This window comes from Schistocerca piceifrons, chromosome 5 (genome assembly GCF_021461385.2).
Source record: "Schistocerca piceifrons isolate TAMUIC-IGC-003096 chromosome 5, iqSchPice1.1, whole genome shotgun sequence".
NCBI lineage: Eukaryota > Metazoa > Arthropoda > Insecta > Orthoptera > Acrididae > Schistocerca > Schistocerca piceifrons.
The window spans coordinates 219798551-219813499 of NC_060142.1; the positions used below are offsets into that span (position 1 = coordinate 219798551).

Sequence of the window (14949 nt, forward strand, 5' to 3'; positions counted from 1 at the left end):
TTATTTTATCTGTTTGTGTATGCTGGGTACTGACAACATTCAGTGTTGATTTTAAGCAGTTTTCCAATTATATCTTTTGTGATATGTTGGTCCACAAGTTGCATAACCATTTCTGTGCTCCTGAATAGCTGCAATTTCATTTTCGCTTGATTTCTGTCTTCTCTCAAACTGATGGTACACACTCTTTTTCTTTTCTTTTTTTTCCCCCCTATTAGAAACAAAGCAGAGTAAGTTACATATACACTCAATGACAACATAAACACTTAAAAAATCTGCAAGGGAGACAAAGAAGACTTTATAGACTCAAACTCTGCAAATTCCATTTATCATTAACGTGAAGCAAATGGTCATTTTTCCAGCTTCGATGAATTCTAAGGTGGTTGCTTCAGCAAGGCCACAGTTAATTCACTCTGCACCCCCCTCCTCCCCCCCCCCCCACACACACACACGCAACACCACAACCACAACCACCACCACCACCACCACCACCACCACTACCACTGCACACCCCCCTCCCACCTCACCCACTTTTCTCTGGTTACGTGTAATTGAGGTAATGCTCTATAATGAAAGTGTGGAGTGGGTATGAAATAATTGAGATATGGTACATGTCTGTTCTGTTTGTAAGCTAAAAATGCACTGTAATCTGTGGTCAGGTCACAGATATTCCATTTACCACTTATGGTACATCAGCAGTGTATATTGCGTGGATTTTCCAGAGAGCCACCCCCCCCCCCCCCCCCATTTCACCCCTTCCCCCACCCCCCTCACCACGCAGTGCGCAACACTGAAGGGTTGATGAGAATGGGGCTGGTGACTACTTTTAACGGTGAGTACCGATATGAATGATAGGTCATGCTGTGGCTGGCACTTTCGAGAGTCACAACTGGGCCACTTCTTGAAGTAATCATGGGTGCGGTATGAATACTGAACAGGTGGTAATAAAGTTGTAGCTGCCATGGGAAGCATCCAGTGTGTCTACATGGAACAGTGGCAGTACGACTGGAGAGATGAGAGTGGGGTGTCAGTGGTGAGGATGTTGGCATGTGGAGGCGAGACATGTTGGAGAGACTTCGTTCTGATCAAAGGAACAGCATATGTTGAAGGGTTGTGCAGTTGACGTGAGCCTATAATGCAATTGCTGGAGGGAGCTTCAATGGGCACAGTCTGTGCAGTGGCTGTTAGTGGACCAGGTGAATGTAGCCGGTGGGGTTGCTGTTGTCATGTGAAGATCAGCAGTGGGCAGCAGTCGAGCTGCATGGCGGTGCATCATGTGGAAGGTACGTGGCCACAGTGTGCTGTACAGCTGAGATACATGAACAATGATACCAGTGGTGGGGTAGCTACGCGGCTAGGCAGGACTGACGTAGTGTACTGTACTGTACTTTACTGACATGACATGACATGACATGTACTCCACCATATGTGTGTTTTGGTAACATTGCGGGTGATGGGTAGAGCAAGGAGAGGAGGGCATGGCCAGATGTTGGGTGGGCATGATTGGTTTGTGCGACGGGACTATGCATGTGCTCCCACTCTCTTCGACATGACGGTTATGTGTCAAACCTGTGATCTGCCTATGCATCAGTGTGAGGGCAGCAGGTATGTCTTCATTACATTGGGGGATAAACATGATATCTCAACAGAATCTGTCCAATGACGTAAGACAGTCGGCGTAGCTCGTCAGCTGAGGGAGTATGCTCCTCAACGGTCTTGATGGATGTACGGTTGTCTTCCTGTTTGACCATGTATAGGTGGAGGCGACAAGACAAAAGTTTCTGGGATGCAGTGGTCCATGTCAAAGTACAGAAGCACGGCATGTTGTACGACTGAGGAGAGTTGAAATTGGTGTTAAAAAAGTCCATCAGTAGGTCTGGTTTTATGATGTCCTTAGCAGAAAATGTCCATTTAAGGGGAAAGACAATGGCAGTTGTAGGGTCTGAGCCATGGATTTGTGCACTGTAATCCATGAACGGGCAGCCTCATGCGGTTTCAGTACCCTAGGTTCGTCCTTTGTCAATGAGCCAATGACTGGTAGCAAGTTGATATTAGAACTTTGTTCCACCAAAAGGTCATTCATTGGTGGGAAGAAGGCAGGCAGCACAGTGGAAAACATGGTTCTCGGAATGGGACCATCGGAGGTGGAAGCCCTGCTGAACACGCATCAGAGACCAAGTCAATGAGCAGATCACATTTATGTGCGTAATTGCAGATGTTAAGTCCGGTAGCAGTCATTGTCTGTGGAGTGAAAGAAGATTCACTGCCATGTGGTGCATTGAGGCCACTATAATAGCCTTCTGAAGTAGATGTACGTTTTTCGAGCAATATCAATTAATCACAGTACAGGCATAAATTTCACGCAGTGTCATCGAATTTGACTCTCATGGATGCAGTGGGATGTGGGGCGTGGTTGCTCAGTGCAACACAGCAGTGTCCTGCACAGGCGGGAACATGGCGAAGTCAGTTGCATGTCACGGCTGCACAGATGTGGCATGGTTGGACACAGTGCAGCTGCATGATCATGATGTGAGTGGTGGTGATTTGCATAGGGTCAGGTGTGGTTAGCAGTATTGTGTATTGGCACAAAAAAGTGGGGGTTTGTTGATGTCATGTGAAGGCCATCATATCAAATGAGCACGGTGATGTTGGAGTTCATGGTGGACAGGTGCAGTCGGTGGGATTTGTCTGCTGCTTGGAAATAAGCACTTGAGGCTGAAGCTGCAGTCCATGGCAGCCAGCATGTTCATCAACAGTGTGAATATGTTGTTGGTGTTACATGGAATGTTCTTGATGTAATTGTTCATTCATTACAGATGAGTTGTCAGCAGTTGCACACCAGGCATGTAGTTGGTCCAGACTAAATTGAGATGTTCCAGATCCATCCACAGTGCAAATGTTTGAAATCTGGGCAGCCGGTGGCAGCACAGGCAGGTCTAAGGAAATCACGTGTGGTGTGGGAGGTGCTGCGTCCATACTGAACAAATGCAAATGCAAGCAGCTGGAATGCTGCATTTCAGCAGTCGCATAGTGTTTCTGCAAAATGGGAACAGCAATCAGGGCCCAAAGTAGATCATTTGTTGCTTTCAGTTGTATGGCACTATTGTAAAAAATCAAAACGCAGTATTGAAGTACATCTCCTGCTGTGGAATTGATCACTGTAGGTGGTTGAAGAGTCGGATGAAAAACACTGCTTTGACTGGAATGGAAAAGCTTGTTGTAATGTGTGAATGGCACACAATGGTTAAGCGCACATCACATTGTTGTGGTGTAGTTCGGTACATATGTGGCGTAATTTACATTCATTGTGGGTCTCCAATGTGGTGAGAGTACAGTGCGGATATGATATAACTGAAGTATGACACCATGCAGAATGATGATAATGCTTTATTGCACAAATATTTACACAGTAAAAGGTTCTGCTTTGAAACTAAGAATTCACTAATGTTTGTTGTCAAGTCACAAATATTTCACTTATCATGCACAAACCACAGTGGACATTCCCACAGCTCAATCTGTAATGAACTCAATGCCAGAGAGATGGTAAACTTTAATCTTTCTTCCTACTATGGAATGGTGCAAGCAGTATAAAGAGTGTCTTTATAAGGAAGATAAAATTGAGCACAATGTGATAATAAGAGAAGAGGAAGTAGGCGAAGATGATGGGGGATACATGCTGTGAGAATAATTTGACAGAGCAGTGAATGACCTAAGTGGAAACAAGATGCTTGGAATATACAACATTCCCTCAGAATTACTGACCATTCTTGGAATGTTGAGAAATGTTAGTTGTTGCGTAAGTGCCTTATTTACCTGACTATAAGACAACCCTAAATAAAAGATGACTCCTATTCTAAACTTCCACCCTTTATTGATTTTTGGTCACACAAGAAGTAGTAAAATAAACCAAAAGAAATGATATACATTAATTTTTATTTTCACTTTCTTTTATGCTTACTGTCTACGTGACTGACTGAGCAAGATAGTGTTGTTGTTAGAATGCAGGTGCATAGGCAGAAATCATACCACTTTGGATTAACACTGATACTAACTTGAAAATCAGCAGTGCTGTAGAATAGTAACAACTTCAGTAACTTTGTTGAAGCTCATGTTTCATTTGTTGTACTGTGTTTAAAGTGTTCTGTGCAAATATATTTTTGTTAACATTAATTTGTCTTCTGTAGAAACATTTACTATTGTTCAGTATTATATATTCAGTTAAATTCCAGCTACAATTGGATTCAGGTAAACTACATTGCAGACTTTCATAGAAAACAAAGGCAGTATGTGTTCCCATGTTTGGCAACATGAGAAAATTTGCTGTCTGCTTGCCACTTTCCTCCACATGTTCTTCCTAGTGCTCAGCCAAGTTGTTGCACCTCCCACTCTTAAATTCAATCTGTGCATTACTCAGTTGCCGAAGTTTCATCTGTAAATGTAAGAAAACTCCCATACTAAGTAAAGATGTTGACATCGGGAACAGTAGTTCATCTGGAATTGTAAGACAACTCTACATTTTTTGAGTAATGAATTTGACAAAAAACCTCATCTTATAGTTAGCTGGTTATGGTATGTCACTGAATCTACTGAAGAGAGAGAGAGTGTGTGTGTGTGTGTGTGTGTGTGTGTGTGTGTGTGTTTTAACTGATTCACCTATTGAACTGAAATAGAGAAAGAGGCATTTAGAGGCAATACAAAGAAACATTCAGATTTTTATATCCAGAAAGAATTATCTCCACGAACATAAACTCTATTATAGGAATACTGAATTGTGGAAAACCGGTAATTAATCCTCTGTGGTCAGAGATACGGCGGCTGTGCCTCTTATACACTTCACATTTCTCATACAGTGCTTGTGTGCCTGCACGCGTGTGCGTCCCCCCCCCCCCCCTCCCCCCCACACACACAAGTATTCATGGGTGTGGTTACTGCTGAAGTTGTTTGTGGTCAATTTTGAAGTGCGGAAGAGCATAAAATGTTTTGCAAATGTAGTGCTTCATTTGCTGTTGATGGTGTACTTTTTCTATTACTGTTCCAAAATCTCTGTGCCATTGCAGGGTCCATTAGGCTTGCTGCTAGCTCACATTAAAAGTTTCAAATGAATCATTGCCAATTTTTATGAACCACTTCAGCTTGAAGGAAATGACATTCCATAACAACAAAAAGAATTCATTGCTAATGAGAAAATAAGCACAACTAGCAATTCACACAACAAAGATCTATGAAGTCATTATTGTACCCTGGATATAACACCAGCTAGATTATGACTTGCAGTCGGGTCAAAGTCAGTAGTGATAGTCATAACGCACAATCTGCTGGTTGAAATAGCTGTGAAGAACATTGGTGTATTCAGGGTCTCTGTCAGAGATTTACAGGGTCAGCCAATTTTTCCCTCGGTTGACTGTGTACTGATTAGTCTGTGTGATCATCCTCTAGTTTCACAGAGCCTGCCACAAGCACCATCTGTAGTTCCAGGTATTACAGTTTGAATGTCGATGAGACATTCACCTGTAATCTTCCTTTGTGCCATCTTTTCTTTCATTTCACTTCTATGTTAACTGTTCAGGCAAGTGTTTTTTAGTCTCTACCCATAATTATGAATGCGGGGTTAATCAACAGAAAATGCGGGGTTAATCAACAGTACGTTCTCATACTTTCTTAATTGAGCATTTTATTTTCTTTTATTTTTGCATTTATAATGCCACCATTAAACAATTGATATCCTTTGAACTGTTTTTACAGCAAATAATCCTTGATAGCTAATTTTCACTTCCTTCTTTCAACAGCATTTGTGTAGAGGAATGTCGTGTGAGGAGCTTCTTGTTCTGGGACATAAAAAAATATCTATTTTTTAAAAATATTGGCATTTTTAGGGTGTTGTACCTCAATTGGTGAAAATGGAATGCTTATTGTCTCACTTTCTTGTCCGTCTGGCTGGCTGTTAAGACCCCTTTTCTCAGGAAGGGGTAGAAGTATCAAATTTGAAGCTTATGTCAAATACTAAGGTCTACTGTACCTTACCGGTGTAAATAATTTCAGCTTCTAAGTCAATACTCTCAAACTCACTTATCAAAACCTATAGACAAACCATTTACAGGATGTTCAGTGAAGGACTCCCTGATTTCAAAATTAAATATCTCTAAGATTAAGACTAATAGATGGGTGCAACAAATAGTACATTTATTGTGAAAGCTGTATAAATTATATACAGAAATTTTGAAATAGTTTGAAAAGCTGGTAACAGGCGATGCAGTAATCACGATATATAGTGCCTATAAATAGTGTGCTGCTGCTCAAGAGTGATCAGTGCCACCACTGGAACATTGAAGGAGGTTGAAATCGCCAAATTCCAAAGACGGGCAGTGTGGCTGATGACATAGTGAGGAATGTTGGCTCCAGACAAACTGTAGTTACTCCTGAAAATGTTGCTAAAGTTTCTGCAATCGTACAGCAAAATCCAAGAAAATCGGTCCAAAGACTTGCTGCAAAGACTGACTTTCCGAGTTCTAGTGCAAGGAAAATACTGAGACCAGAACTACATGTTGTTTACATTCAAAATCCAAAGCCAGCAGACCATACCAGTGCAAGATGTGTGATACAGGGCTGACTTTGCAAACCAGATTCACATAGTGATTGATAATGAAGGATTTGATGTTGGCTGCATTTGGTTCACAGGTGAAGCACACTTACACCTGAATGCAGTTGTGAATAAACAAAATTAGCGATTTTGGGATTGTGACAAACCCCATTTGTGTGAAGCGAAACGACTGTATTTTCCCAAAGTTACTGACTGGGTTGTGGTATGCAGCAGAGGCCTTATTAACCCTTCTTTCATGTGAAGAATGGTCACTAGTGAATTTTACATCGCAATTTTGGAACAATTTGTCACCACACACGTAGTGTGGGAGGGTCAACCAGATACTGAGTGGTTCGTGCAAGATGGGGCCAGACATCACCACACAGAACAGATGTTTTGCTCTCTTGATCTATACTTTGGAAATGGTCATTGTGTTGTACTACTGTAAATTTACTAATCCGGGGATAGACAGACCTTCATATTCGTTCTGTGTGACTTCTTGCAACTACGTTTTGTGGGATACATTGAAAGACACTGCCTACTGGAACCATCCCAGCACACTGGATGAGCTTCCAATTGGTGATCTTTGTGGCATCTGAATCCATTTCCATTGTGACACTACAGGATCTGTTAGCAAATTTCATTATTCATTTATGCCACCTCTGTACTGTGAGTAGTGGACATTTTGAAAAGGTTCTGATATGATTTGAAAGATTGCCTGCAGAAGATGAGTTTAATTATTCACACTGCACAACTATGCGAGCTGCGCAGTGTACAGCACCATCTATGAGTACGTACCTTTTCAAATTATTCCGAAAGTTCCGTGTAAAATTCTTACAGCTTTCACAATAAATACACCTTTTGTTGCATTTGTCTGTCAGTCTTAGTTTTTGAGACATTTAATTTTGAAACCAGGGACTCCTTCACCGGTCACTCTGTATATACTTGGGAATTCTGGTCTAGAGCCTGCACGGCAACACAGTGTGTTCCGTCATGGGACTGACCACCCTCTGTAATATAAAAACTGAGTGAAAAACTCATTGATGGAATTTTGAACAATGGCATGTGAAATCCTTGTAAGACAATTGGTGGAAAAAAAGAAGGGGGGGAAAAAATGAAGAGGCAGGTGGTGATAATGAGAACGAAACAGTAAAGTGCATGCCTGCAAATGGTGAGGTCATGGGTTGAAACTCGGATGGCCAGCAGATTTTTCAGTCTTCGTTTTAACCTATCTTTCACCTGTCAGTGATGAGAGGAGTCGCAAGAAACAATATGTGGTTTGGATTCCATTTTAAACTGTAGGTCCCTTCCATGGTTGGATAACTGGGATGGGTTAGGGACAAGTGATTTGCCAAACTGGCATCCAGTAGAATGCTTTGCACCAGGCCATTGAACCACATGAAATTATTATTATTTCTATATACATTATTAAGTTGGTAGGGAATCCTCGGAGTGCGAGTCCTTCTTGCACATGTCTGGTTTTTTATTTCTTTTCTTTTTTTACTGTCCTTTTGTCTTGTTTTTGTATTTCTTCTGCTGCTATCAAATGTTCACTTAACAGGAAGCATCACATTATATAATCTTTGTGTGGCCAACAGGAAGTAGTACATTGTCATTAGGTAATTATGAGGTTTAGTGTATATTTGCTCTAGTATACCGTATTTACTCGAATTTAAGCCGCACTCGAATCTAAGCCGCACCTAAAAGTGAGACTCGAAATCGAGGAAAAAAAAATTTTCCCGAATCTAAGCCGCACCTGAAATGTGAGACTCGAAATTCAGGGGGAGAGAAAAGTTTTAGGCCGCACCTCCAAATCGAAACAAAGTTGGTCCATTGTAATATGAGACACAATTTAGGTCAAATGAATGACGATACAGCTATAGTAGTTTGGTTCGAGTCGTAAGCTTAGCAGTTAAGCTTTACCAGGTAGCCGTTGCTATGCGTCAGGCACTCCGTCCGTATTTATACGGGTACCCTTCCTTTTTCACGTGCTTCGTCTGGTTTGAATTGATTGCTTATTTTTATTTGATCTGATAAGTGCCGTTCTCTTTGTTATAGGTGTTTACGTCACTCAAAGCTGAAAATGCATTACTGTCCTGTGTCATGTATTGTTTGTCGTATTCTGATAATGAGTGTTTACGACCTGTCGCCGCTCGCGGCATGGCTTGCTTTTGTGCGCGCTACCGCCGTGTACAATTTTAAAAAAAGAAAAAAGAGAGGAATCGTCTCATTAGCGAAACAATGGCAAGAGACTGCTATTTGTTGTTACTTACACTGCTGCTTTCTTTGATAATGATCAAAAAGAACCAAATAATAGACTGCGTATGATAGAAGATGTTCTGAACGAGAGTTTAGCGAAAATTTTTCTCCGTTTGAAAATCTTTGCAGATGCCTCTTTAGTACATTACATTCTGCACAGAAATTAGAGTCATCTTAGATTTAAAAATCTAATCAATTGCCGTGCTTCATTTCTGACTGTATCACTATTTGGCATCAGAATAATACGAATATAAACATGACACGATATGTATATTCTTCCCGTTTGCTGTTGTCTCACTCTAGTTTCGTAGTTTATTAGGCAGATAGGATTTAAATGAGATAGCAGCAAACACGAAAGAATATATGGCAAAATGTTTCTATTCATATTATTATTATGGTGAAGAGAATACTGCATGTAATTCACAATTCATAAAAGTTTCCTATTAGCAACCATCTCTTCTCACAGGTAGGAAAAAATTCAGAACGCAGAGTTGGCCATATTGACAAACATCCCAAACAGTCTTGCCAGTCAGATTTTCGTAGTACATTGAAATGCTGCTACATTCGAAGATGAACAAAACGGAATTTGTATTTACTCCGTTGGATAATGTATGAAAATGAAGTGGTCAAAACTCGGGGCGGAGAAAAAAGCTCGTCTTCCACCTTTTTTTAAATTTATTTACTGACGCAGAGGTTTTGGTGCCAGTATTTATCTTTGTGCCTGCGAAGCGCTACATATATTCGACAACAGAAGTTAGTCGTGGCGGCACCTACCAACATTTTTCAGAACTTCCGCTTTGCATTCGATTCTAAGCGCAGGCGGTTTTTTGGATTACAAAAACCGGAAAAAAAGTGCGACTTAGATTCGAGTAAATACGGTAAGTTATAGGTGCCTGTTTGTTTCCTAAAAAGCACATCACACAAATTACTCCCATCATTGGCAATCCATTGCGAAAGAAGTTCGGATTTGTGGCTTGCAGCTTGACAGTATCACTATGAAAAAACTTTGTTCTTCAGAGGATCCTACAAAAAAATCATGGACTGAAAGATCAGGTGATCTTGCCAGCCAAAGGATATCACCAAATTGTGAGAATAAGGAATGAGGAAAGTGGCACCTGGGTGTAGTCTTTGAATTACGGGCCACATGGGCTGTAGCCACATCGTGCTGAACCATATAGATGGCAGTGTCCCTGCTGGTGGAGAATGAAGAAATAATTATCATGGCTATATACAGCTCAGAATTGGCACTTTCTGGCCAGCAGTGAGAGAGAAAGAGAGAGAGAGAGAGAGAGAGAGAGGGAATAACTACAAGCGATTCCAGTGAACTATCCAATAGCACAGCAGTGGGCAACCTTTGGGTTACTCTGGGCCTTTTCATCATCGGGTTGCAGGTTTTCCCTGAGTAATATAAGAAGTTTTGTTTATTGAGAAGCCCATTCAGATGAAATTTAGCATCATCAGATATCACAAGATTTGTCAGAAATGCGCCACCCTGTTACATTCTGCCCAGTACTTTTGTGCAACAAATATGCCTACTCATTAAACGAAGCAAAAATGAGTGCTAGATGAAAAATGAGAGTCATTCGGTGATTTTGAAAGTAAAATTTTGTCAACTGAGGTTTTGGTCTAACGTGAAATCACTAAGTGGTTCAAATCCTGTATTCATTCATGCAGTGATCATGGTGCCACCAAAATGGAAGCTAACAGAGAGAAGGCTGAAGTACTGAAATCAGTCTTCTAAATTGTTTTGTAGCAGAAGACGATAACATGGTTCCTCCTTTCAATCATTGTACAAATGCCAAACTAACAGATATTGAGATAACTGATTGCAGAGTAGAAAATCAACTATGATCGAATAGTAATGGAAAGGTATCAGGAGGGATGAGATATCTATAAAATTATAGAAATATTATGTGAAAGAACTTGCTCCCCTTCTAGTAGCAGTTTGTTGTAGATCATTGAACAATGAAAGGTACCTAGCAATTGGGAAAAAGTACAGGTTATGCCCATTTTCATGATGAGTCATAGAACAAATGTGCTTTATTATAGGCCTATATTGTTGATATCAATCTGTTGTAGACATATAGAACATGTTTATGCTCAAGAATTACGACGTTTTTGCAGAATGAAAATCTCCTCTATAGAAAATCAACATGGATTCTGCAAACAGAGATCTTGCAGAGCTCGACTTCTCTGTTCCTCCATGAGATCCATAGCACATAAGAAAACGGTGCTCAGGTTGAAGCTGTGTTCCTTGATTTCAGGAAGGCATTTGACACTGTCCTGCACTGCTGTTTAGTGAGAAAAATATGAGCTTACTGAGTATCAGATCAGGTTTGAGACTGGATTGAAGACTTCCTTGCAGATAGAACTCAGCATGCCACTCTTAATGGAACAAAAGTAACAGATGTAAAGGTGTTTTCAAGAGTACCCAAAAGAAGTGTGATAGGACCATTAATGTTGACAATGTTTGTAGGTGACCTGGTAGAAAGTGTCAGAAGCTCTTTAAAACTGTTTGTAGATGATACAGTTGTTCATAAGAAAGTAGCAATGCCAGAATATAGTATCGATTTGCAGAATGACCTGCAGAGGATTTATGAATGGTGCAGGCTCTGCCAGTTGAACCCTACCATAAATGAATTAACATATTGTGCATTTAAAAAAAAATAAATACACTATTGCACAACTACACTATTGATAATAAATTGCTGGAAACAGCGTCTACCATAAACTATTTAGGAGTAAGTATCCAGAGCAATCTTAAGTAGGACAACCACATAAAACAAATAGTAGAAAAAGCAGCTGCCAGACTGAGATTCATGGGAAGAATCATGAGGAAATGTAACTCATCCACAAAAGAAGTGCATACAAGGCATTTGTTTGACCAATTCTTGAGCATTGTTTTTAAACCTGGGGTCCTTACCCACATGAGGGAGAGAAGATCAAATGAAGAGCAGAATGTTTCATCAGAGGATCACTTAGTCAGAATGAGAATGTTAAGGAGATGGTCAACAAACTCCAAGAGGCAGACGTTGCAAGAGAGGCATTGTGTGTCATGGAGAGGTTTGTTGAAGTTTCAAGAGAGCAGCTTCCAGGAAGAGTCAGACAACATATTACTTACTCTCAAATACATCTCGCAAAATGATCAAAATGAGAAAAATTTGAGAAACTGAGAGTCAATACAGAGGCTTACCAAGTATCATTCTTCCCACGTGCTATTTGCGAGTGAAATGGGGGAAGGGAGATCAGCTAATGGCACCAGAGATATCCTCTACCACATACGGTTAAGTGGCTTGCAGAGTGTGGCTCAGCTCAGATGAAGGGGTTTATCTCATAGCTGTAACTGATGACCACTTGCAGCTAATAAGGATGGAAATTCAACTCCTGTTTCACAATATTCTGCAAAGACATATGAAGGATTTTTAGTGTTCTGGAATAGTGATGACAAATTGCTGAGGGCTTCGTAGCAGAGCTGCATGAACGAGTTGGGTATTTACTAGCATTCAAACTGTCATCTCATGTCCCTTATCCTTCACATTGGGTATGGAACCTTACTCATGCTATCGTTTTATCCGACTGGATATTGTTGTCCTGGAACATGAAAATGGCAGTTTCTGCCATGGCGAATTGCAGGTTGGGCAGCCATTATGCTCTGCACATGACAGTACTACTCCACCGCCTAGTATGCACCTGCACTGGCCAACATTCCGTACTGAACTGAATGGCGTATTATGTGGGTCTAATTAGATGTAGTAGGTTACTTGAGCATATCTATGTCTTAGCAGGGAGTGTAAGTAATTTGTAATGCTGAGTCCATTCTCCAGTAATAAAATATACATTGCTTGCAGTGAAAAGAATGAAAATTAATTTTATGGGATTATACTTTTGTATGTCCTGCAACACCTTTCACATTGAGTTACATATATTTTTGGTATCTGACTGTTCTTAGTTATCTGTTGGGAAACAATGATCAAAGACATGCCATTCCCTTTCAGATGGAGCAAGCAAGAAACAAAGAAGCTTTTTGTTCCTGTCTTCTGCTGTTTTTGTTGTATTCAGTCTTGTGAAGAGTGTCTTCTCCGTTCCATGCCATATACTGCCCTGCCAATTCAATATTTGTAATCATGCCCCTTCATGCCTTTGCAGTTTTAATGACCAGTAGTGTATTTTGTTTGCTTGTGATCGAACTATGCCAAAGTAAGAGCAGCTGAGTAAAAAGGAGTCATTGTACTATGTCATTTCCAGTGTATGAAGAATGAATGTACTTAATTTTCCTTATGTTGGTTCAGTGGAAACCTTGCCCTTTGGTGGAGTTGGACATAGTGGAATGGGAGCCTATCATGGAGTCTACACTTTCAATACTTTCACTCACAAGAAAAGCTGTTTGGTAAAGGACTTGAGTGCGATTGGGGAGAAACTTGCTGCGTAAGTATTAAAAAAAAACTCAGTACATGATTAAAGAAATAGAAGTAGGTCTGTGTATTGTATTTAGGTCTGTGTATTGTAAACATTGAAATTTTTATGTAGGTAAATCAAATGGTAAAATATAAATATTTTTAGAAGTATTGGACCATGAAGATATAAAGCTATGTTGACTAATGACATAGATTGTCCCCACATGCACTTCAGGTCCTGTATAATTGCCAAAGTCTGTGAATACCCATATATTAAAAGTCTGTTGATTGATTGCTCAACCATTAATGCAACTCCTAGCTTCAACAGGATTGGATTTCTTTTCTCTGAATTGATAAAATATTTAGAAAAGCCAATGAGGTTAGGTTAGTAAGCATAATGAATGAGGAAGACACTGATTACATCCTCCCTAATGTCATTACGCTGCCCCTAAACTAATGAATAGAGATCAGCTCCACAATTGAGCTTGTAACGAAGCATAAAAAACTTCTTTAAGAATGACCACATATCACACTCCGTATTTTTTTTTTTTTTTTTTTTTTTTTTTTTTTTTTTTTTTTTTTTTTTTTTTTTTTTTTTTTTTTTGCTCTGTAGGTACATTGTGAAACTTCGGTGCATTCTTCATACTTTGGTCTTCCAAACCATTATTAATACTGAGATGTAGTTTTTGTGCATCTGCACAGTAATAGAACCTACAGATTATTCTGCATCACAGTGCAGGGTGTGATATTTCTAATTTTAATTACAAAATACAGTGTGCATTTTCTTTCAACTCTGCCTTGTTTCATGTTCTATAAACTTATTTCTAAAGGAGATCGTATTTACAAAAAGGATTTGTGATTTCAGGGCAAGGTACCCACCATATTCAGAGAAAAAGATTTCATCGCTGAGATTTTTACTGAAAAAACGGAAAGGAATAAGCTTCAAGTACTTGCCACATGTTGTCATGTTTGTTCTGGGTATTGCAGCAACTGTTGGTGTAACAGAAATTCTGAAGGTAATAAGTGTGTTAATTTATTTTAGAAATTTATGGATGTCTTTTGAATCTTCCTAATGAAATTATTTATGTTTATTTTATGGAAAGTTGAATCATCACAGAAAATTCTGCTTCCAATACACTTCTTGCCTTCATCTAGCTGATTTTGTATTTCCACACAAAACTCTTCTCTAGCCACCTCTTGTGTCTTTAGTTTTTGCTCTGTTATAAGTATGCTTGAGTGAGGAAACAAATGATTGCTCGGTACATACCAGATAACCTCATATCAAACACAGAGTTCAAGAAATACCTTTTCTATTTGGTTTGTAGAATGGTCACCAAAGCTTAGTCTCACCGGTTCTCTGACATTATGGGATGCCATGCACGTTTATTACAATGTATTTTTGGGGGCGGGGTGGGTGGGGGGATGGGAATTACACCACCATAAATAGTGGGCTCCCTGAGAGGTAATGTTCATACCATGTGCAATGGGAGGAACTGTCCATGGTACACAGTCACTGTAAAGAAACTTCTAAAGAAACAGTGGATTCCATAAGTATAAAAAAAAATAATAATAATATCATATATAGAGAGAGAATTGCTGAATGAAAAACGTTTGGCTGACAAGAAGGCAATGCACGAAGCCTTCCATAACTACTGTGGCTTCCATAACTACTGTAAAACAGAACCTTATCAAAAGATCTTTCGCAATACTCAGAGAAATTCT

General features: G+C 39.9%; 1 protein-coding gene across 4 annotated transcripts in view; it reads left to right on the top strand.

The window, feature by feature from the left end:
• LOC124797823 (aldehyde dehydrogenase, dimeric NADP-preferring-like) overlaps nt 1-14949 on the top strand; it is a 115206-nt gene that overhangs the window by 78524 nt on the left and 21733 nt on the right. For all 4 annotated transcript variants that reach the window (XM_047260854.1, XM_047260851.1, XM_047260850.1 and 1 more), the window contains exons 10-11: nt 13123-13258; nt 14093-14243. In XM_047260854.1, coding sequence (XP_047116810.1) covers nt 13123-13258; nt 14093-14243 — 287 coding nt within the window. The remainder of the gene's footprint in view (nt 1-13122; nt 13259-14092; nt 14244-14949) is intronic.